General features: G+C 37.9%; 1 protein-coding gene across 6 annotated transcripts in view; it reads left to right on the top strand.

The window, feature by feature from the left end:
- The window catches only part of FHIT (fragile histidine triad diadenosine triphosphatase), a 1,340,207-nt gene that overhangs the window by 612,073 nt on the left and 706,330 nt on the right, over positions 1-21,804 (top strand). For all 6 annotated transcript variants that reach the window (XM_070391629.1, XM_070391628.1, XM_070391627.1 and 3 more), the window contains one exon: positions 9,215-9,334. In XM_070391629.1, the coding sequence (XP_070247730.1) occupies positions 9,232-9,334 (103 nt within the window). In that variant the 5' untranslated portion in view covers positions 9,215-9,231. The remainder of the gene's footprint in view (positions 1-9,214; positions 9,335-21,804) is intronic.

The following is a 21,804-nucleotide window of genomic DNA, read 5'->3' as shown; positions in this document are numbered from 1 at the left end:
TTCAGAGATGCGTAAATGTTGGTGTATGTAGGACCTTCCTTGTGGGTTTGTCAGGAGAATTAAGTAAGATTTTGTATAGAAATTGATTAGAATGAAAGTACTAGTATTAGCTGTAATTTCTATTTAATAAGATGCTTCTTTTAGCCAACACTGCTCTACCTTTAATATGGAGAGATTAGCTGTCACCTAAGGGTAGTACAGTACCACACATATGTTTCTACTTGTTTTGTTTCATTTAAATAATAATTAAATACCATTTATATAAAAGCAACTTACCAATATTCACTTTGTGTTAGTTGGCAATTAACTGTTGTTTGTTGAATAAGATTTGGCATTACTTTTTGATAGGGCAAAATACTAACAATAATACAACAAGTGGCTTTATCAAAGATATGTTCAGCAGTTAAAACTGTGTCCTTGAGGAAAAGGCACAGTTGTTATTCCATTTGACAGACTGACCCCCCTGCTGTGGTCTTAGCCTCATCATCACAGAGGCTCTGCTGGAGCCAGGCTAGGATAAAGTGCAATATCTTTTTTTAGAAAACTCCCCAAATAATTTTAATTGGAACTAGAGCTGAACATTTTTTTTTAAGTTCTCAAACTTAAATGTGCATATTGACACACGGGATCTTATTAATATACAGATTGATGCGGTAGATGTGGGTTGGAGTCTGGAAATCCGAGTTTCTGATAACTCTCAGGTGACACGGATGTAGAGGATCTGCAGATTGCATTTTGAATAGCCATCCTACTGTATTGCTTTTGGAACTATGCAGACTTCTTGTCTTGAAGAAATCATTTGCTGTAGAAGGCGGAGGGGTTCCCTGGTAGTCTGCTGGTTAGGACTTCGCATCCAAAGGCTTGTTAGGTGCATCTGCTAACGTCTTGAGTTTCTGAAACTTGAGTCAGTGGGTTTTGAAGGTCCTCACATTCTCAGAATGGAGTTTATATTTTGTGTTTTCCACTTGATGAAATAATCTGAAAATAATAGACATAGGCATATATTCTGAATTCCCAGTTGACCGTCAGATACTGTCATGTGGTTTTGGCAGCAAGAGATCCCCTAAATTGACAGAGTTCTCTTTAATTTGATGTGGCTCAGAGTAGAGTCCCTGAAATCTTAAATTCTCAAGTTTGATAAGTCAACAGATAGTATCCACTATAAATAGTATTTTCTAAAGGAGTCCCTCTGAATTTGAGTAAGCCACTTGACTTGCTAGATACTTGACATCTCTAAAATGAGAGGGCTAGGTCTAATGGGTCTCTTAAGTGCTTTTCTGCTAAGAAATACTGGAGGTAATTTTTGGGGGTGGAGCGAGCTTAGAAGCATATGGCAGTTATATTAGTTGGATGATGATATCTGAAAGCAAACCAGGAAGAGAACTTATCTATCCTAAAACGAATTCTCATCTCTTGTAAGTAGCAGGGAAACTTTACATTTAGGGGCATTTGCTTCTGTGGCCATTGAACCTTATTCCACTATGAGTTAGGTTGCCTATCTAATCCTATCAGAAAACATCTGATCAAATCTACTCGTCACAAAATTAAATGTGTATAGTAGAGACAATTTCATTACTTCCTTCTTTTCACTAATTTTGAAGATAAAGTTCTAAAAATAATATCATGCTACTAGCAGATGAGACTTATAGGTGATAGAGGATATAAATAACTTCTGTATTTGAAAAGGTGGAAAATGGAGACTCATTAAATATCTTGAAGTCACATGTTTTTAGTTCAAAATAAAATAACTTGTTACTAATGAGTACAGAAAAATTAATTAGCTAAAAACATGCCTCTGGTTTTCATTAACATGCTTCTGTTTATTTATAAAGCAGTATCTGTGGGCCTCAGTCACTATTTCTGGAGGGAGCCTAGCCCTTCTATTTCTGCCTCAGCGAAAGCCCACTAATAAGTTTAAAGGCCTAAACCTTAGCCTGAGGTCCCTAGCCCAGCACTCGGTTCTCTGGATGCCAGAAGCCATCGTCTCCATATTTATTAAGAAACAGAGATTCCAGGAGATGATTTTTTCCCCCCGAGAATTCAAATGAATATTGGTACCTCCAGCCTTCTTGTTTGGCAGAAAAGATTCAGCAGTTTCCATTTGCTTAAAATAAAATTGCTTTCTGCCATTTTCATGGGAGAGGAAAGTATTTAATATTTATCTCAGCCTTGCAGACAGTTTCAGATCAGCAGATGCAGGGATCTTCTCATCACACAATATTGGCTCTTAAGCTTTTCTCTACTTTTGTTCCTTTTATGGTTCCTGGAGTTATTCTTCACCATTGAAATGAAAACTTGAGAAAGCATGTCTGCACGCAGCACAAGTAGGCAGAATTTTACCACAATTATGAAACGGCAAAGAATGGGTTTGGACAAGGACATAGACTTTCCATTTTCGGATGCCAGTGTCAGGAGACAGACATAGCTGTGCTTGGCTTGCTCTCTCATCCAATATTTTCAGACAAGGTATCTGCTGAGCCGGTGAAGTCTGGGAATTGCCAAAGCTTAGGGAGTGGCAGAGCCAGGACTCCAGTATGTGTGCTGAGAAGGCTCATGTCACCTCCTCACGCTTTCTCTCAGCAAAGGGTAGTTTGGGAGTTGTGTGGACACATCAAAAGGGAAGGAATAATGATGAGGTCAGAGGGCAGTCAACATTTCAAATTGTTGGCAGGCTAAACTCATGAGAAGAAATGTAATCGAATTGCATGAGCTCGTGGAAGGAGTGATGCCTGGGAAGGAGAGAAATGAGAGGCGGGGTAGCCTTGGGTAGAGGAGAAATGGGAAATAATTATGGGTGGATGAGTGCCAGAATGAATATAATCAGCAGTCAGATGGATTGAGGCTGTCTCCCAAAAGCCATCTCAAAGAAATAAAAAGATGAGAAGACTGGGAAAAGGGTGAGGGAGAATGAAAGAAATGTTAGATGGAGTCCTTGAAAGGCAGAGAAGTAAACTGAGGTCAGGGACTATTTGAAGACATAATGACCAAGAATAGAAAGAACACAGTGAAAATGAAGGCCTCAAATATGGAGGAAGTTAATGGACCACCAAACAGGAGGACTCAGGAAAAGAGTTTGGGGTGGATTCAGTAATGCCCCCCTCCCCCCAAAGGAAGCTTAGAATTTAACCTTATTTGGAAGTGGGATCTTAGCAGGTGTGATTAGTTGAGTTTACTAGTGTACTAGAGGGGGGTCATAAATCAAATGACCTGTGTCTTCATGAGGGGAGAGGACACACACAGCTTGGACACGTGAAGGCAGAGGAGAGGTTGCAGTGATACATCTATAAGCGAAGGGACACCAGGGATTCTTGGCACTCACCAGAAGCTAGGGAGAGAAAAGGGAGTGTTCTATCCCAGAGCTGTCAGGGGCACTTGGGCCTACCACCACCTTGACTTCAGTCTTCTGGCCTCCAGAACTGTGAGAAAATGAATTTCTGTTCTGTTCAGCACTCAATTTGTGACAATTTCTTACTGCAGCCCTCAGAAGCTAATACATCATCCTACTCTAGACCCTTCAACAAAACTCTAACAATTTTGAGATAGAAACTAGAACATCCTCCAGGGAACAGGAGTCTGATTGTCATTGAACTTTTCTCCATAGCAACACCAGGATGTGAGAGGGCAAAGGAGTAATAGTTTCCATGTCTTGCAACAAGCAAATTTAAGCTTAGCATTTTATTTCTGGTTACTATATTTGAGTGAGAGGGTAACATGAAGATATTCGGTATAAAATCTCAGTTTTTCACATATAGAGATATCCTCTCTGAAAGTCACTTTAGAGAACATATTTGGGGGGCGAGGGGTGGAGGGGAGTGACGATAGAAGAACAGAAAAGAATCCAATAGAAAGAAATTACATGCAGGAAAAAAGAACAAGTAGGAAATTTGGTGATTTTTGTATAAAGAAGCAATGAGAACTTTAGCTTTTAGGATTGTGATAGGGGAGATAATTAGAAAATGTTCCACTAAAAATAATTGGAAATGCTGAATGAAATATACAAATATTCACTCAAAGACATAGGTGAGCTATGAAAAAAAGGGAGGTGATAAAAAACAAAGAAGAAACTAAAATTCAAAAGAAGTGCTGAGCACATTGCTGCTTAGTATGAGGGGGTGTTTGTAGACCTTTGTCAGTAAGATAAATGAGAAACATGATTGCTTGAGTAACTAACTAATGGTGTGTAAAAAACTACAAAAACACGGCATATCAATAACTATTTGAAATTATAACATACTATTATTTCAACACATAAAAACTTAGACAGGAGGAAGCTGGGAGATGAACTGTGAGAGAGAGCCAAGATGGGAATAATATGCTAAGGGCATAGACATGAACTGCTTTTAGATATTGATGGAGACATTAAGCATTAGTATGGATTGTAATAAGAATAACCAATTCTGAAATCGAAGTGGAATGTATAATTTCATACAAAAGGAAAAACTTATCTAGCCAGTGGAAATAGGAAGGAGAAAAAAGTGAAACAAAAACTGAAATAGGATATTCAAAATAAACTTAAAGAATAATTAGCATAAATGTACAGGGGTTAAAGTAATCAAGGCAGACTGCCCAGTGGCAGAAAACAAAATGTTATAATATATTGTTTATAAAAACCATTTAGAAAGACACAGGTTGAAGATAAGGGGACAGAAAAAGTTACACTTGTCAGATACAAAGAAAAAGAAAAACGAACAATAGATCAAGGGAGTAAAACTAGCAGGCACATATGCACATGCAATAAAGTGGCAAGCATAGTTTAGGGCATTGAGCAATGGAGCAATTGTAGTTAGAAATCGAACAGTCTTTTCATAAGCTGAGGAAACAATGAGACTAACAGCAGACGAAGATTTGGATGCCTTTGCTCTACCATGTACTAGTATATGGATCTCCGTACTCAACAAATGAAGGTTATATTTTGTTTAGAGGACATGGATTAGTTGGGCCCATGCTTCATCCTTTTTATTATTATTAAATATATTTTTATTGATTTCAGAGAGGAAGAGAGAGAGAGAGAGATCAACACATCAATGATGAGAGAGAATCACTGATTGGCTGCCTCCTGCACGCCCCACACTGGGGATGGAGCCCGACACCTGGCCATGTGCCCCGACCAGGAATTGAACCATGACCTCATGGTTCACAGGTTGATGCTCAACCACTGAGTCACACTGGCTGGGCCATGCTTCATCTTTAATGGATCAGGAAGGAAGCCTCATTCTGAACAATCAACACTATAGAGGTTCTTTTCTCTATAGTGTTTTAAAATTAGCCATCACTAACAGAAAGATAGCAAAACATAGTATATGTTTGAAAATGAAAAGACATAGGCCAAAAATGGAATGAAGGATAACGAGAATAGCAAAATTTTAAAGCTGAGTGATAATAAAAGCACAATAGGTCACAATTTGATAGAGGACTAATGGAATACTTTGAAGGTAATATATAGCTTTTTGTTACCCAAGAGAAAATTAGAAAGTCTGAAATCCACATGTTCAATGTTTGATTCAAGTAATTAGAAAAATGGTAACATGGTAAAACTAAAGAAACAATGAAGGAAAAAATAAACAAATACAAGTTCAGAAAATAAGCAACAAACTAGAGATAATTAATAAAAGCAAAGAACCAAAAACTGGTTCTTTGAAAAAGTTAATAGGCTAAATATAATTCTTGCAAGACTGATGAAGAAAACCATACATACATTAACAAAATAAGCAAATAAGCATAAACAAAATACAAAATAGGTAAAAGACACAATTATGGACTACATTTTTAATCTTAAAAGACTATTATAATGTTTTATCATTAAAGTGGACAATTTAGGTAAAAAGAATATATGCCTAAAATAGGAAGTAAGAAAAATCTTAATCAACAAACATAAAATAAATGATAATAATTACCATAACTTAATTCCCTGTCTTATAAAAAGGGGCCCAAACAGTTTGATAGTGAGTTCTGTTTAATTCACAAGGGACAGAAAAATGGTTTATGAAACATTTTATAGAACAAATTTTAAAAGCCAATCTATGAAGTTTGATTTTTAAAACAAAAGGGAAAACATATTGACCAACTTTTTTATGACATTAAAAACCGCAACGAATTCTGGTGTAGCAATGTATTAAATACATTCTGACGAAGTTGAATCATAAAAGTGAAAGGATGCATTTGGCATTTAAAAATATCTGTTTCTGTAATTTACAATGTTAATGGCAAAGAACAAGAAATTATGTCACCAGCGATAATGAAAAAGCATTTATTTTTTTCTTTTTAAAATGGAGCCAACCCTTAGGAAACTTGAAATGGTGATTTCTTTTTTAGCTTGATAAAGGCTTTCTACTAAAAATTTATGTCAGAAATATTTCTTAATGAAAAAAAACTGCTTTAAATGTATTCCTTTTAAGCTTGGAAACAAGACAAGAATGCCTGTTGGTCCTACTTCCCAATATTACTAGATCCCTTACCAATTCAGTAAGACAAAGAAACCAACAAAGGTAGAATTGAGATGAGAAATATAATTATTTCTAAGTAAAATCATGTACAGTTGACCCTTGAATACTATAGCTTTGAACTGCTCAGGGCTACTAACAACGCAGATTTCTTTCAATAAATATAGAGTTGCCCTCTGTATCCTTGGGTTTTGCATCTTCCATTGGGAATAGGCAGGTGTGGAGGGTCAATGTAAGTTATACATGATTTTGATTATGTGGGAGTCAGCATCCCTAACCTTTGCATTGTTCAATAGTCAACTGTATGTAGAAAACCAAAGAAAATCAGAAGAAACTATTAATACCATACAAGAGTTCAGCTAGGTTGCCAGCTTATAAGAGCAACATATAAAAATAACATATCAACAGCTTTACACTGTATGGGGAGTAACAAATTATAAACTCTGATAGAAAGATAACATTTATAATAGTGACATAAACTAAGAGCTATCTAAGACCAAATTTATTAAACATATAAGGGAAATTTAAGACCCTATTATAAGAGTGTTATGAAGGTATTATAGAATATAAATGTATTTATTTACTTATTTGAGAAAGAGAGAGAAATACCAGTTTGTTAAGAATATATTTTTATAACCTTATAGAAGAGAAGGGTTTGTTAAATAAGATTCACAAAGCACAACTCATAACAAGAAAATTAACACATCAAAATGAATGTTTTTTGGCCCTGGCTGGGTAGTTCAGTTGGTTAGAGCATCATCCGGATATGCCAGGGTTACGGGTTTGATCCCCAGATATACAAGAATCAACCAATAAAAGCACGAATGGACATTGGCTGTGTGCCAATAAAACTTTATTTGTAAGTACAGGCCTCAGCCTGGATTTGGCTTGTGGGCTGTAATTTGTGAAGTCCTGCTGTACAGTATTAAGAATGCCTTGCAAAATTTTTTTAGATTCAACTCTGCCCCTCTGAAACAATCAACTGATATTTCTCTCCTCTCTCTTTCTCAAATGAATAAATAAATAAAATGAATTCTTTTTTTCAATAGAAGGTATGATAAAAAAAAACACCCAAAACTAACAGATGGTGAACATATAATTGTCATGTTTAATAGATCAAGATCAGTATTTAGAATGTACAAGGGACCCTGAAAAATCAGAAAATAGAAGAAAGGAAACCAATAAAAAAGAGGGCCCAGTATGAATTGGCAATTTATAGAAGGAGTTATATGCATACACACACCTCACATTGGAGACAAGCAAATTAAAATTAAGAAATGCTGTTTTGCCTATATATCAATAAAAGCTAGGAAATCAGATATCCTCAAGTACTAGCAAGGATATGAGAAAATAGGAATCTGTGTGTATTACTTCTGGGATGCAAACTGGAGCATATATTTTATAAAATGTATGTGTATAACCTAAAATCCAATAATGGGGCTCTAGTATAGATACTCAGGAAAATATGTGTATGGATTCAAGAACTGGGAGAGCAGTTGTGTTTGGTCAGTGGTTCTGAATCATCTGCACAGCTTATTAAAGCATAGATTGCTGGGCCCTTCTCCCAGAGATTCTGGTTTGGGAGGTCTGAAGTAGGAATTGACAATTTTCATTTCTAATAAGTTCTCAGGTTAGGGAAACACCTTGAGAACCACTGGGTTAGATGATTTTCAACATCTTTGATTTTTATGAAACCAGTGTTTGCATCATTAAGGCAAACCTTCCATTTTATTTTATTTTTTAAATATATTTTTATTGATTTCAGAGAGGAAGTGAGATAGAAACATCAGTGATATCAGTGAATAATCTATTGGCCTCTTGTACACACCACACTGGAGATGAAGCCGGCAAACAGGACATCCTGGTTCATAGGTCGATGCTCAACCACTGAGCCATGCCGACTGGGCACCATCTTATTTCTTTGTAGCTGTTAGGTTCTGCTCTGCTGGTGCTTCTACAATGGATGACGTGTGTGTAGCTCTCTATATCTTTTGGGTCATTGAGAACATTAGAATCATTAAATATATTTATTGGTTTGTTTATAAAATATCAATTTTCCTTAATCTTTTTAAAATTAAATTTACTGGGGTGACATTGGTTAATAAGATTATATAGATTTTAACTGTGTCCATTTTAGCTTGCTGCATCCTAGCTCTGTGTCAACCAGGATTTATTTTCACCTGGAACTATATTTTGCCCTTTCCTTTTTTTTCCCCTCAAAATATATCTCTTTAATTTTGGGAATTTTACTAGCATAATTCTACAGAAATGCTTGTATGTTTTTGTAATTATAGGAAAGTTCAAACTGTGTTTGTACTTTTTCTAAATGGCTTTTATATAAACAAAGATAAAACCATTGAGAAAAAGTATTTAAGAGTTAGATAATTTAGAATAAATGCTTAACAATGAAAAATTTTAGCTGAGCAAAGTTGATGAAATGGATGGGTAAAAATAAAAAGCACCTGACAGATCTGGCCTAGTAGATTTGGGTGAAGGTGGCAACCTGAATGCAGAGGGATTAAGAAGACCATGTTATTGCCCACGTGCAAGCTTCTGCTGGAAGCCATTTACTCCAATGAAGTGATGGGGAGAGAGGAGCTTTTCAGGAGGACTGACCCAGAATACATCATAGTGGACATTGAATGAGGGGCAGCTTAAATGATGTCTTCTCAAGTAAGAATCTGTAGCAATAGAGTTTGCTTTCTGTTAAGTGGTATATGATCTGAGTTTCTCAATTGACTTTTATAAATGTCCTCAATCGCTTTTTCTTTCAGATTCCAACCGAGAGAACATGTCATTCAGATTCGGCCAACATCTCATCAAGCCCTCTGTGGTGTTTCTCAGGACAGAACTGTCCTATGCCCTCGTGAACAGGAAACCTGTGGTCCCAGGACGTATCCTTTGTTTTAAGAGAAGAAAAATTTTAAAAGCCTCTGAACCTAACACACCACATGAATACAGGATTGGCCTCCAATATCTGTCCGAAAAGTAAACAAGGAATCCACTCTGCACCTCCCCCTCTTTGGACAAACCAGGTAAGATGTTCCATTTATTCTCGATTCAGTTGGTGGCACCGGTAATATGCTTGATCAGTTTTGCAGAACTTCTGGAAAGAGTTGCTTAGCAACTGTGGCTTCTGAGGAGAGTTTTTGCCTGACCTTTTCACTGTGGTAGCTGTGTAAATAAATAGGTGCTTCTAAAATGGTCCCAATAAATATCATGGACACTTTGTTTTCAGTTATCAATTGTGAATTTTAATAGTAAAATAGAGATTGCGTGGATCTTTTGTGAAGTGAAAGTAAGGGATTATGGGAAGATTTGAAACTCATTGGTTTCTTTGCCCCTTGGAAATCATTCAAGCTGGAAGCTTTATTTAAATTCATATACATAAATATGCTTACAAATATTTTTTTCATGGTAGGGTCTAAAATAGCATTTTGTCTTGGAAAACATCCCAGCTTCTAGATCAGCGGTTCTCAACCTGTCGCCTAAGACTATCGGAAAACACATATATAATTACATATTGTTTTTGTGATTAATCACTATGCTTTAATTATGTTCAATTTGTAACAATGAAATTGGGGGTCACCACAACATGAGGAACTGTATTAAAGGGTCGAGGCATTAGGAAGGTTGAGAACCACTGTTCTAGATCACTGTCCCTCTGACTATCGAGTTGTAGTCTTTCTTCCTATTGACTTCCATAGGAACCTTATTCTTTGCAGTGGAAATAGCAGGAATTTGTTAAATGCTTTGGAGAGTAATTTTTATGATGTTGAAGATACCACTTGTGATTCTGTGCATATGACTTTTGTACTGACTCTTTAGATTTTTTTTTCTCTTTCTGCCTAACTCAATTTACTCTGCAGAGTACAACAAAGCATAAAATTTTATATTTTAAGATAACAAGAATATTCCACACTGAGACATGATTTTACTTTGAAATATATTGCTAGTAATTCTAAATCTATAAATATATCAATTTTTTTTCAGAGTGAGTTATATTTTTTTCAGTGGGAATTTTTAAAGTGCTTGAGAATTTTATGACTATTCTTTCTTGGCCTTGTAACTATGGTACATCAAAAAAAATAGAAAGAAGAAAATATGCACCAAAAGATAGTTGTGATTTTATGATAGACTTTCAAATTTCTTGAATCCAAATTTTAACTAAATTAATTTTGTAAATTTATAAAACTAATGACCACAGCAATAAATCAGTGAATGACATATGCTTTTCTTGATATTATATAACTCCTCTTTAAATTCATAAAATAGCTTAAATTATACTCAATATTAGAAAATTTCATTCTTTTGTTTATTGATGTAAAAGAAATAAAAAAGTGGAATGATTTAGAAAGGTCCTATAAAACAGAACAATTTTTAAGTTGTATGCCAGTCTTGTAGTGGGTTCTAATCAAAGACCTGCAGTTCTTGAAATAATAGAAGCTTTTTGCATTTTATTTCTTCATTTGGTCGTGCTGCAAGTTTGCAATTTTCTCTTTCCTTTGAGGAATTTTTTTAAGCAAAACATTAGGAATTCCAATGTCAAAAGAATATGGTTTAAATGCCATCTCTTTTTGGGTGCCAGCTTTAATTGACTTCTGTCAGAAAACTGAGGGACCTGGGAAGGGATGTGAATTTAGATGAAGAAATTTTAATGCCTTTGACTGAGAAAATGTGGGCTCGGAGAGCTGCACTGCCTTTTCAATGGTTAATAATGGAATGAACTCTGTGAATTTTTTACTTACATCTTGGTAGTAAGAAACTTGCTTTTTCATACTGTTTTTAACCCACTCTGAATGTGTGATGTGTAAGACCTGGTCACAGATGCTTTGGAACACAAGAAACTGACATGTCTGCTTCTGGGGACATGTCTGCCCCGAGCAGTGAGCGGGTAGTGAGTGATGATTGCATTTGTCCCACGGGCACTGGGATTGCCATATGGAAGTGAGTCCTGGTCAGTTACTGTGTCTTTGAGCAAATGCCAAGGAGATTGGGGACATTGTTTTAAAATAACAAACCTCCTTGTTTGGAAGGGATTAAGTGAGACCCACTCCTTTCTGAGGACGGAACAGTGAGAACCGGATTGCTTTGTCATCAGTTCACTCTGAAAGGTTATCTCCCATCTGCTGTATTTAAGGTGGTCCCGGGGCCAGGAGAGGATGCATTCAGGCAATCCTTTTTATATGATGATTTTGTAGCTTTTTCTTTTACTTTATCTTTGTAAACTCTGTTAAGTGATGACTGTGAGGAGAATCTTAATAAGTTACTTATTCCTTTGCAGAAAGCGACATTCTTTTGTCCTGTGATTTGGGAATTGAGGCTGTGGATAGTTCTGCCCACTAACATTTCATAAAATAATTGGTGATATGTCTGCAGCCGGCTTTAATCTTTCCCCAGCATTCTAGTCTGTCTGCTCTCATTTAGCCCATTGGGTGGGTCAGCGAGCCTGTGTCTGGATCTCCAATCAAGCCTGTACCTCATTCTGAGTCACCCTCTGATCATATCATTTTCCTATTCCCTTGCTTACAAACAACTATTGAAAATAATGAGTCTCCCCCCAAGCCTTGCCTTTTCTTTTAAGGATAAAGTCCAAACTCCTTAGCATAGTTTTGAAAAAAAAATCATTATCCTTTTTAAAAGTTCACTTTTATTTTTCAATTAAAGTTTCCATTCAATACTATTTTGTACTAGTTTTAGGTGGTTAGCATAGTGGTGGACAATGTACTTTACAGAGTGGCCCCGCCTGGCACCATGCATCCTCTTACTCAGCCCTTCCCAGCTCTTTGCTAAACAAGCATGTGTTTCTGTTACCATTTCCCCTGCACTCTCTTCCCCTGCGACCCTTCCCATCCTTCTCATTTCTGCTCAAGTGCTTTGATACCCGTCTCACCTTTTAGGAACAACATATTCTGTCCTTCTTGTGACACTTGGTTCATTAGTCACATGTTGATTCATTTAGCAGTTATTACTGAGCTCCTACTCTGTGCCAGGCATCATTCCAAGCCAGTCTCCCATTCTGCTTCCTGTCACAACAGGCACATTCCTACTGGTGTCTGCCCTGAGTCCGTAGTTCCTGGGAAGGGGTGAGAGCAGGACCTGCTCTGGCACAGCTCTTTGTCCTGGCATCCGAGTACCTGCTGACTGCATTTAGTGAACCTGCAAATGTCAGGAGCACCCGGATCATTTCAGCTAATGGGGTGGGGCAGTAAGGGTCTGCGAGGTCCTGCCTGTCAGCATTCCCTGCACAAAGCCAAGTCTTGTCACCATTTTATTCCAGATTTTTTAGTATCATATTCAAGCTCTGTTTTCCCTTCATGCCTTGTCAGTGACAATCTTGTTTATATTTCTGTGCTATGACTGTACCGCGTTAAGTCTAAAAGCAGTGAATGAATGGATGGCTGATGGAAAAGGGTTCTTTCCCTTCCTTTTTTGTATGTTGCATGTTAATCTGTCAATGGACAAGTCTGTATTTTAAGGGCAGTACATTGGCATCCTTATGTGAACTGGAAATTTTTATCTTGTATTTTTGGTGATTTCTTTTTAAAAAGAGTATGCAGGTGGCCTTTGGGGAATGTGCCATTCAGAAGAGACTTATAAATGTCATCTTTGAACTTGTGCCCTCGCTAACATTTTGAGGGCTCCCCATCCTCAAGCCTTTTTTCCTATGACTTTGCTTCCTGACTTTTTCATACCTTTCAGAGGAGGAGAGGAACTGTCAGATCAGGGGCTGAGGATCTGCTTTTGAAGCAAGACTATTTGCTTCCTGCTCAAAGAGCCACTTCAGTCCCTCCTTGTCCCCACCTAAGGCAAACACTCTGTTCGGCGCAGTGTTTGAAGCCGACTGAATAGCTCTGGCCTCCGTGGTGCACCACTCCAGAAGAATGTGTCGGAATGTCTTTAATCCATTAATTTCTTGTTCCTGGAAAGTGCTTTCCAGAGTGTCTTGGTGAGAAAGCAGAAGCGTCTGGAATGGCATCTTTAGAATTCAGCAGGAGCCCCTCACTCCTCAGTGTAGCCCAGCTCCTGTTCATGGCGTACACACATTTGAACCAGGATGGTTACCACTTCTCCCCACCCCCTTCCTTTGCATTGTGCAGTGCCTACCTCTCATCTTGAGTTGAGCATGAAAAATAAATTTGAACATTAGCGGAATCCATTTGGGGATTAGGGCTTTTATTGTAAATAAAATTATTCATTTGTTATGTCCTGTAGTTTTCAGCAGACAGAGTATTGATCTTGGGTTTGCTTTCAGAATGGCATAAGGAGCTGTAATATCAGGGGAACGTGGCAACATTTGTGGACGGGATGAATGTGGTGTGTAACGACAGAGACAAACCTCCCTTGCTGGCCATACTATATTATACAAATCATTTGTCAATAGATTATTGAATTAGTTATTAGAAAGCAGATTTCTCCAAACAGGAGCATCGCACACAATGTTATCAGGGCCAAACGACGTTAGAATGATGCATTGAGGACAGCCTTCCAAGGTGTGTTTGTGAAGAATTGGACTAAGTAACTTAAAGGACATTTCTGCTGATGTATTAGAAACAAAAGTTTTGTACAATGGAAATTGTGCTCTAAGGTCCAACTTCAATAGATAAAAAAGAAAACCCTGGTAAATGTCTTTTAAAACACAATTTCAGCTATCCAAACAAGCGATGTTTAGATTTCTCTCTTTTTCAGACCATTTCATGTTGAGTTCTCCTCAAATAAATGAAGAAAGAATAAAAATAGCTTCGTTACTTAACAGTGCTTTTTTCGGAAGCACTATAAGCTCTAAGATGCTATAGATAAAAGTGCCCTTTTAATCCTTCAGTAAAAATCAGAAATAGTCATCATTTCCTAAGTAGGTTGTAATGTTGTGAATTTCTTTAATTGTTCAGGAAACTGCAGTTATTAGTGATCTGATGATCTTTCATTTCTCAAAAGTTTCTTTATAAGCCTTCCTGTGCAAATAAAATGAGCGCAAGCACATTTTAGTATCTTTATTACTAAAGATAGATGTTTTTGCTCTTAAATTTCCCCAAGCCTATGTCTGTTTTTGCACCCTCTGTATGCCTGCTGCATATTAGGAGGTTCAGATACTCTTGGAGAGTGGTTCAAAGACAATTTTGCCATCCTTTGTCCTGAGCTGTCACTGGGCAAGCTGGTTTTCTTGTCATATTTTCTTGCCTTTATTTGGCAGATTATTGCATTCTGAAGCTCTGTGTGTAGCCGTGGTTGCTCAGTCAGAGTGCTCTTTACCCTGTTTCCATGGGGAAGTTTCCCATGTAGTGTGCACCTGTCTTTGGTTAGTAGAGGGCATTGCTACCAGCTAGAACCAGCTTGTGGTGGCATTGGCCAGCAGGAACAAAGGGAGCTCTGGGATCCTCCTATAATTCACTAAGTTGCTTGACATCTTGTTTTCAGTGTCTAGAACCTGCCACAGAGGATCCGGCCAGCCCCCACTGCAAGGCAAACCTTGTGTGACCGTCATCCATCTCCACTTGTCATCTGAGAAATTGTCACAGAGAGCAAATACATTTGCTCTCAAACCCCAGGTTTTTAGCTGATAGTGACCTTGCAGTGTTAAGGAGGATTCTGAGGCTGCCTTCAGGGTCAGCGGGCAGTAACTAGCTATCAGGTTCCAGAAGAGAAAGGGGAGCCACCCTGGCCAGGCTCTAACTCTCCCACGTTTATTTTTTGTTCCTGGAGCTGAGACTGGCCTCTTTACTGTTATTATAGACAGCATGATGGATTGTTGGCGCCTGAAACTGAAGGGGTTAATAGATACTTTGTATGTGTGCAGGGAATATTTGAAATTGGATGGAACAAAATGGGTGGACTTTATACACTTGACTCTGGCTCCTTCAAGTAAAGGTGGGCCGCCTGTGAAGCAGCGTGCCTGAGCCCCGTACATCTTGGTCTGTAGGCCTCATCTAGGCCACCTGCTGCTAGCCGCTGCTCCCGGCTCCTTGCTGGCTGCGGCTGGGGAGGACGTGCGCACCATGGCCTTCTGGCTCGCTTGGCTCCTTGCTTGTTACTTAGTTTTCCCTTGACCTTGACCTCTTCTCCGTAGTAGGGTTTGCCTTCTGCGTTAGGCCCTGCTGTGAACGAGCTGAGACGGGCTGCCTGCACGTGCTTATGTGTTAGAGGAGGAAACCCCAACTGGCTTTTCGATCAGAGCTTTCAGGGGGTTCCTGCATTCTCTCAGAATTGCACAGAACCGATAGAATCACTTATATAACGAGTCAAAGATACCTCTGCAATCTGCTGATCTATACAAAATATAATTTTGCGTGAGGGTAGGAAAGAGGAGGATGATATTAGGAGTGCTCTTTCTCCCACTCTAGCAAATGATAGAACGATGATTTTATATATGTATTAAAGTAACACTTTGAATATTTCTTATATTAATTGCGAAAATGAGAAGTCTGTAACACAGAAAACCATTCCCCATCTCTACTCATTTCTTTGTGAAACTTTGCTCAGGTAATTTCAAACTATCACGGTGAGCAGCCACTGAACGCGGTTCATTATATTCTGGGCACATTTGTGATCTGCTTTCCATGAAAGTTATCAGATTGTGAGGAACAGGAAGAGGCTGGGCCTGTGCTGCCAGCCCGGCACTGGTGACAGAATGTAATTAGAAGTGATGAATGGAATAATACATCATTACTCAAAGAAATGTCATGAAATTAACTCAAATAATGCACAGTGTATCCTGATTTCCATTTTCAATGAAAATAGATTTGTTAGAACATCAGTAGACAGTTCATGTTTATCCTATATCTTCATACACATATCAAAACTGTTAAAATCTATTGAATAAATATACATGCATTTTCTACAACACAATAAGTTAAGATGGCTTTCTTTTGCTAAATAGAGTCTCATGGATATTCTTCATTATATACATAATGTGTATATATGTTCACTTCTTAGAATTAGCATAATTAATTTATATTTAATGCAAATTAATGATCTCATTTATTTACTTAGCTCCCATTTCCTTTCTCAAACTAATTGACTGAAAACATAACTACTATACATTTGCAAATAGCTCTTGGGCATAATTCTTAAATTGGCCTTGTCCTAAAAACTGCCTACAGTATTAGCCATCTGAACCAGCTTTGTAATCTAAAATATTTTTCTGGGATTTCTGCTCCAGGCTTTAAATATGCTTCAGGAGTCTTAGTTTGGCTTAGATATACCCACAGCTGGGGGTTAAGAGGTGGGTCGGTATGTCTTAGGCAGAGTTGTTGTTTTTATGTGTAGCTGTTAGTATGACACACGGCACTGACCAATGTGATAGGTGTTCTGGAGCCTCTCTGCTGGGCCAGACATGAGCCTGTTAATTTCTGCATTTTGGGGAGACCTAGGGGTCCCCAGTGAGGCAGAGAGGAGTGAGCAGTACTCGAGGAGTAGTGAGTACAGAGCACTTCAATTTTTTAATAACAGAAATGGGTGTGACAGTGGGTACAGTTGCAGTAACAGCCCTGGTTTTAGAGATGCAAAAACTGATAGGAGGAAGCTGCCATTAAATCCTGAGGCTCAAATCTGGTATTTATTCTTCGACATCATGGAGGCTAGCAGAATAGTAGATTGACCCATTAGTTAAAAACAACAGAATTCTCTTTTCGTTCCCAATGGCCATCATCCTTATGATGAACTGGTAGCTTCCTACCAGCGGGTCTGAGAAAGCCTGACTATGAGACCCAGGCAGGGTTTTCTGTCTTTTCCATGTGGAGGTGGCGGTGTGGAAAGTGTACACACACACACACACACACACACACACACACACACGCAAGCACACACACACCTTATTAATATCTTCTGTTAAAAATATTTTGGAAATTAATTAAAATAATGTTTCAAGATGAACAGTGCAATTGGAGTCAGTATTTTGCTTTGTGTTCACTGACCCATGAACCTTTGAAATAGAAAAGCTGAATCTCAGGCCAATGGTGGTCCTACTTCATGGGAATCCAGACTGCATCCAAACTTCTCACCCTCATGCCATTGTCTTTCCGCCCTCTAGTTGTCCACATGTGCAGCCAGACTTCCTGTGGCATTGGTTAGGTGTTCTGAGGACCTATTCTCCCTAGTTTCAAACCTTCCCCATCACTTCTGCTTTCCAGTGCGTTATTGTTGTAAGATAATCTTTTAAAATTTTTATTTATTGACTTCAGAGAGAGAGAAAGAGAAACATATATTTTTGTTGTTCCACTTACTTATGCATTCATTAGTTGATTCTTGTATGTGCCCTGACTGGGGATCAAACCTGTAGCCTTCGTGTATCAGGATGATACTCTAACCATCAGAACCACCCGACCAGGGCTCTCCACTGCTATAATGTTGTAAATCTATACTCTGCCACTCATATTTTTCCTTGACTTCAGTGGGTTTGTTGTTGTATTGTAATCATCAGTATTATTTAAGAATAGGATTGGCCTTGGTGACTTCTGAAAGTCTGCAAGGCTTAAGCCTGACCCTGCGGGCTGGAGTGTGGGCCGGGCAGTTAGCTTGACGAGCAGCAGGGTTTGCTCCGAGGTACAGTCTGGTCCAGGAGGAGATTCGTCTGGCTCTCTAATTTTTCTCTTTTCTAATAGGTTTTGAAGTGGCTGTAGTTATCAAGAGCTCTTTTCATTTTCAAGATTTATTCCCAGTTCAGGAGATTTGTTGGAACTAAGAATTATCTGTTGAGTGCTCATACTTTAACAGTAAACCATGATCCCCTTCCATTCACCAAAGCTGATTGCTTTAACAGTTGTTAAATAAGATATGTCAGGATAAAATAAATCAACAGAAATTACATTAAAATCTTGGAGTGTTTCTCATGCAGACATCTGGAATACTAGTTAGTATTTTCTGTTCTGTTTAGGGACCAAATGCACCCCTAGGAGCTTTTTCTCATGTTGCTGTATCTGCGATAATGAGATTGAACTTTAGGAGTGCAACACACATTCAGTGGGACTTTCCACATTGCCCTGGAACATGCGCAGCTAAGGTCTAACAGAAAGGATGTAGGCAGTTATGGAGAAATACCACGTGTGAGAGGCAGCCAGCCCCACCACACTGCACCATCCTCCATGCTCCCACACTCCGTAAGGCAGAAAGTCAGACCCGTTGGAATGAAGAATGGGAGAGGCCTTCCTCATCCCTCTTTCTGGAGTGATTACTCCTACTGCCCCTAAAGTCATGTGTGAGAGGACCCTCAAGGCTCTAAGCTGGATGATTTCAATAAAAGAATGCTGGCATCTTGCCCCCTGGGTTTGGTGCTGGCTGAGCTGTGGCACCGGCACCGGCACCGGCAGGCGATGCAGGCCCTGCCCTCAGAGGGGGACAAGACAGGACAAGCACTAGGAGAGCTTCCCATGTGCTCTGTGAGTTTGGGATTGCACATGAGCCCAGACCAATGCTTGCTTCTCATTTACATAGTTCTGAATGCAGAGTTGGGTGGGGGAGGCTTTTGGCGTGGCCTCCAGTAGAGCAAGAAGGGACTGGGGAATAATTCCCAGGAAAGAGATGGAACAACTTTGCTATTCCACCCTAAGTTTCTGTAGCCTTTGGAGGAAACACACAAGCAGGTCCCTAGGCTCCTGTAAAGGGTCATGAATGTCACTGTAGCAGGCAGGTGCCTCAAGGCTGCTCAGATAGACACTGCTCAACTGGGGCACTGGCCTATCCAGCAAGGAGGTTGGGTCATGGTCTACTTGCAAGTTATAAAGGGAAACATGACTTTCCTTTTGTAAATGGATCATCAGAAACAGAGTGATGGTAAAGCCTGAATTCCTTCCTGGAAATAACATATCTACCAACTCCAAACTATGCAGGGCCCCCCATGTTTGCAGAGGGTCCCCTCAGATGGAACTGGAATTGGATCAGGGGCACCAGCCTTTCACCTGCTGACAGACAGTTACCTGAGATCACTCAGCCTCTAACAAAAGGATGAGGAGTCCTGGCTGGTTTTGTTCAGTGGTTTCTGCCTCAGACCAAAAAGTTGCAGGTTCAATTCCCAGTCAAGGGCATGTACCTAGGTTGCAGGTTCCTGAGCCCCAGTAGGAGAGTACACAGTAGGTGCTCAGCATTAATGTAGTTTTGAAACTATTGAAATGTTATGGAGAAAAGGAATTACATATATTCAAGGCATTTGGTGTTTTTTAGCTAAAGAATTTCTTGACTAAATGTTTTGTTTAAATTATGTCTATGTAAAAGCAATCTAGTTATATCAAGTGTAACAGATTTTTAAATCTTGCATTTTTTAATTATAAGACTATCTGCCTATTATAGGAAATAAGAACCATCTATAATCTCATTACCCAGAAATAGCCCATGTGAAAAAAAAAAACTTTTCTATTCTATTTTTTTTATGTTTCTTTACAAAACAGAAACATTTTATAACCTGATTTTTTACCAATTTTATTATTGACATTTTCTGATGTTTTAATATATACTTATAACTAGGATTTTTAATGATGGAATAATATTGTATCATAGGGATCTACTATAATTTAGTATTCACTATTTAACCTATTTATAATGAATATTTTGGTAAAGCATCTTTGATCATATTCCTGATAAATTTCTTGATCTGTAATCACTTTCGAAAATGTTACCTGTTGTTTAAAATGGCAAATATCCTCAAATTTGTTTTACACCAGGATACATGAGAACATGTATCTTATTATAGCCTCATCAACTTCAAGAATTTAAGATTTGGAAGTTTGTCCAAACCTTTACCAAATTGATAGATTTTACTTATGCCATTCCACTTGTAGCTGAGTGATATAGGGTTGATTTTTGAATGTACTTATGAATTATTTTCTTCAGTTAATGTCCTCTGGTCCTTTTTCTATTGGGCTATTTATTAAAGCTCAATTTGTTAGAGATGTTCTAGGAATTAACCTTTGCCTATCATACTTGTTGCAAATAGTTTTATTTTGGCCTCACCCTGTTCAATTTGCTTATATTATTAACATAAAGAACTGTTATTATTTTTGTATTTAAGCTTATCAACTTTGTCATTTGTGAGTTTTTACTATTCTTTTAAGCTTACAACGACTTTCTATCCTTCCTGAGATAAATATTTATATATACTTTGTGTTTTTTAAAATATTTTCTTTTTTTTTTCTTTAGTCTACTATCACCAAGAAGTTCTTAGCACTTCATGGGCAAGTTTTTAAAAGTTCACTTTATTTTTCCAGCAGCCCTTTGAAGGAGGTAGAGAATGCTATTTCCAAGTTAAAAATTAGGAAACTGGGGGTGTGGCAATGAGCCAGATAGTTGTGTTCTAGAAGCAGAGCTGTGCTTTCACATTCTAAGAGTAATAATACATATAGACTTCTTTATTGAACTCTTAGTTTGTCTTTCTATTATTAACTATTAATTTTTACATATTTTCTGCTTAGAGGTAATATTGGGAAGGGAGATCATGGAAAATTTGGCAATTTTGTAATGTGTCTTCTGAATGATAAAAGATGTTATATTAAATATGATGTGTTTTACATTCTAGATTATGCTTAACATAATTATCATATAAAATGCATTCTCTGATATTATAAACCTTTGAAGAAGATAAACCACACATGGCAATCACCAGTTAGCCAGATCTTTTCATTATGCAGAATACTGTTTTTGACTGTTGATGAAAAACAGAGAACACAGCAATCTAGGAGGTCATCTGCCTGTGGCCTGTGTAAAGAGGCAGGGGGTATTCCATTTCCTATGAGTCTCATGGTCTGAGAATATGTGGGAAGTCTGGTGGAATTGAATAGAAGAATTATACATGCAGTCAAAATTACATCATGTTGAGAAATAATATAAGTAGGAAAAGATATCTATAACAAATTCTTCATTCTGTGTCCATTTCTCAGATGACCTCCTGAATGAGCTTTATCAGGTTTTAGAAATGAAATTAATAAGAAATTTGTCCAAATAGAAATATATTTAATTTAATCCTGATATAGTGTTTACTTTTAAAAAAATGAGATACAGTTGACATATAATATTGTATTAGTTTTGATACATGTATATATTGTGAAATGATTACCACAATAAGTTTACTTAAAATCCATTACCACACGGTTACAATGTGTTTTCTTGTGATGAGAACTGTTTTTCAGTTTCCTTCAAATATCTCTTTTCCCCCCCTTTTTTATTTATTGGGGTGGCATTGGTCAATAAAATTATATAGGTTTCAAGTGTTCAGTTCTATAATACATCATCTGAATATTATATTGTGTTCACCACACCAAGTCAAGTCTCCTTCCACCACCATTTATCTCCCCTTTACCTTCTTCTACCTTCCCTCAACCCCTTTCTCTCTGATAATCACCATACTGTAGTCTGTGTCTATGAGGGTGTTTTGGGGTTGTGT

Source organism: Myotis yumanensis, unplaced genomic scaffold, assembly GCF_028538775.1.
Source record: "Myotis yumanensis isolate MYYU_CA2020_CCGP unplaced genomic scaffold, mMyoYum1.0.hap1 SCAF_14, whole genome shotgun sequence".
In the NCBI taxonomy this organism is placed as follows: Eukaryota; Metazoa; Chordata; class Mammalia; order Chiroptera; family Vespertilionidae; genus Myotis; species Myotis yumanensis.
Note: the sequence above shows the minus strand (reverse complement) of the source record. Positions and strands in the feature narration are given on the sequence as shown.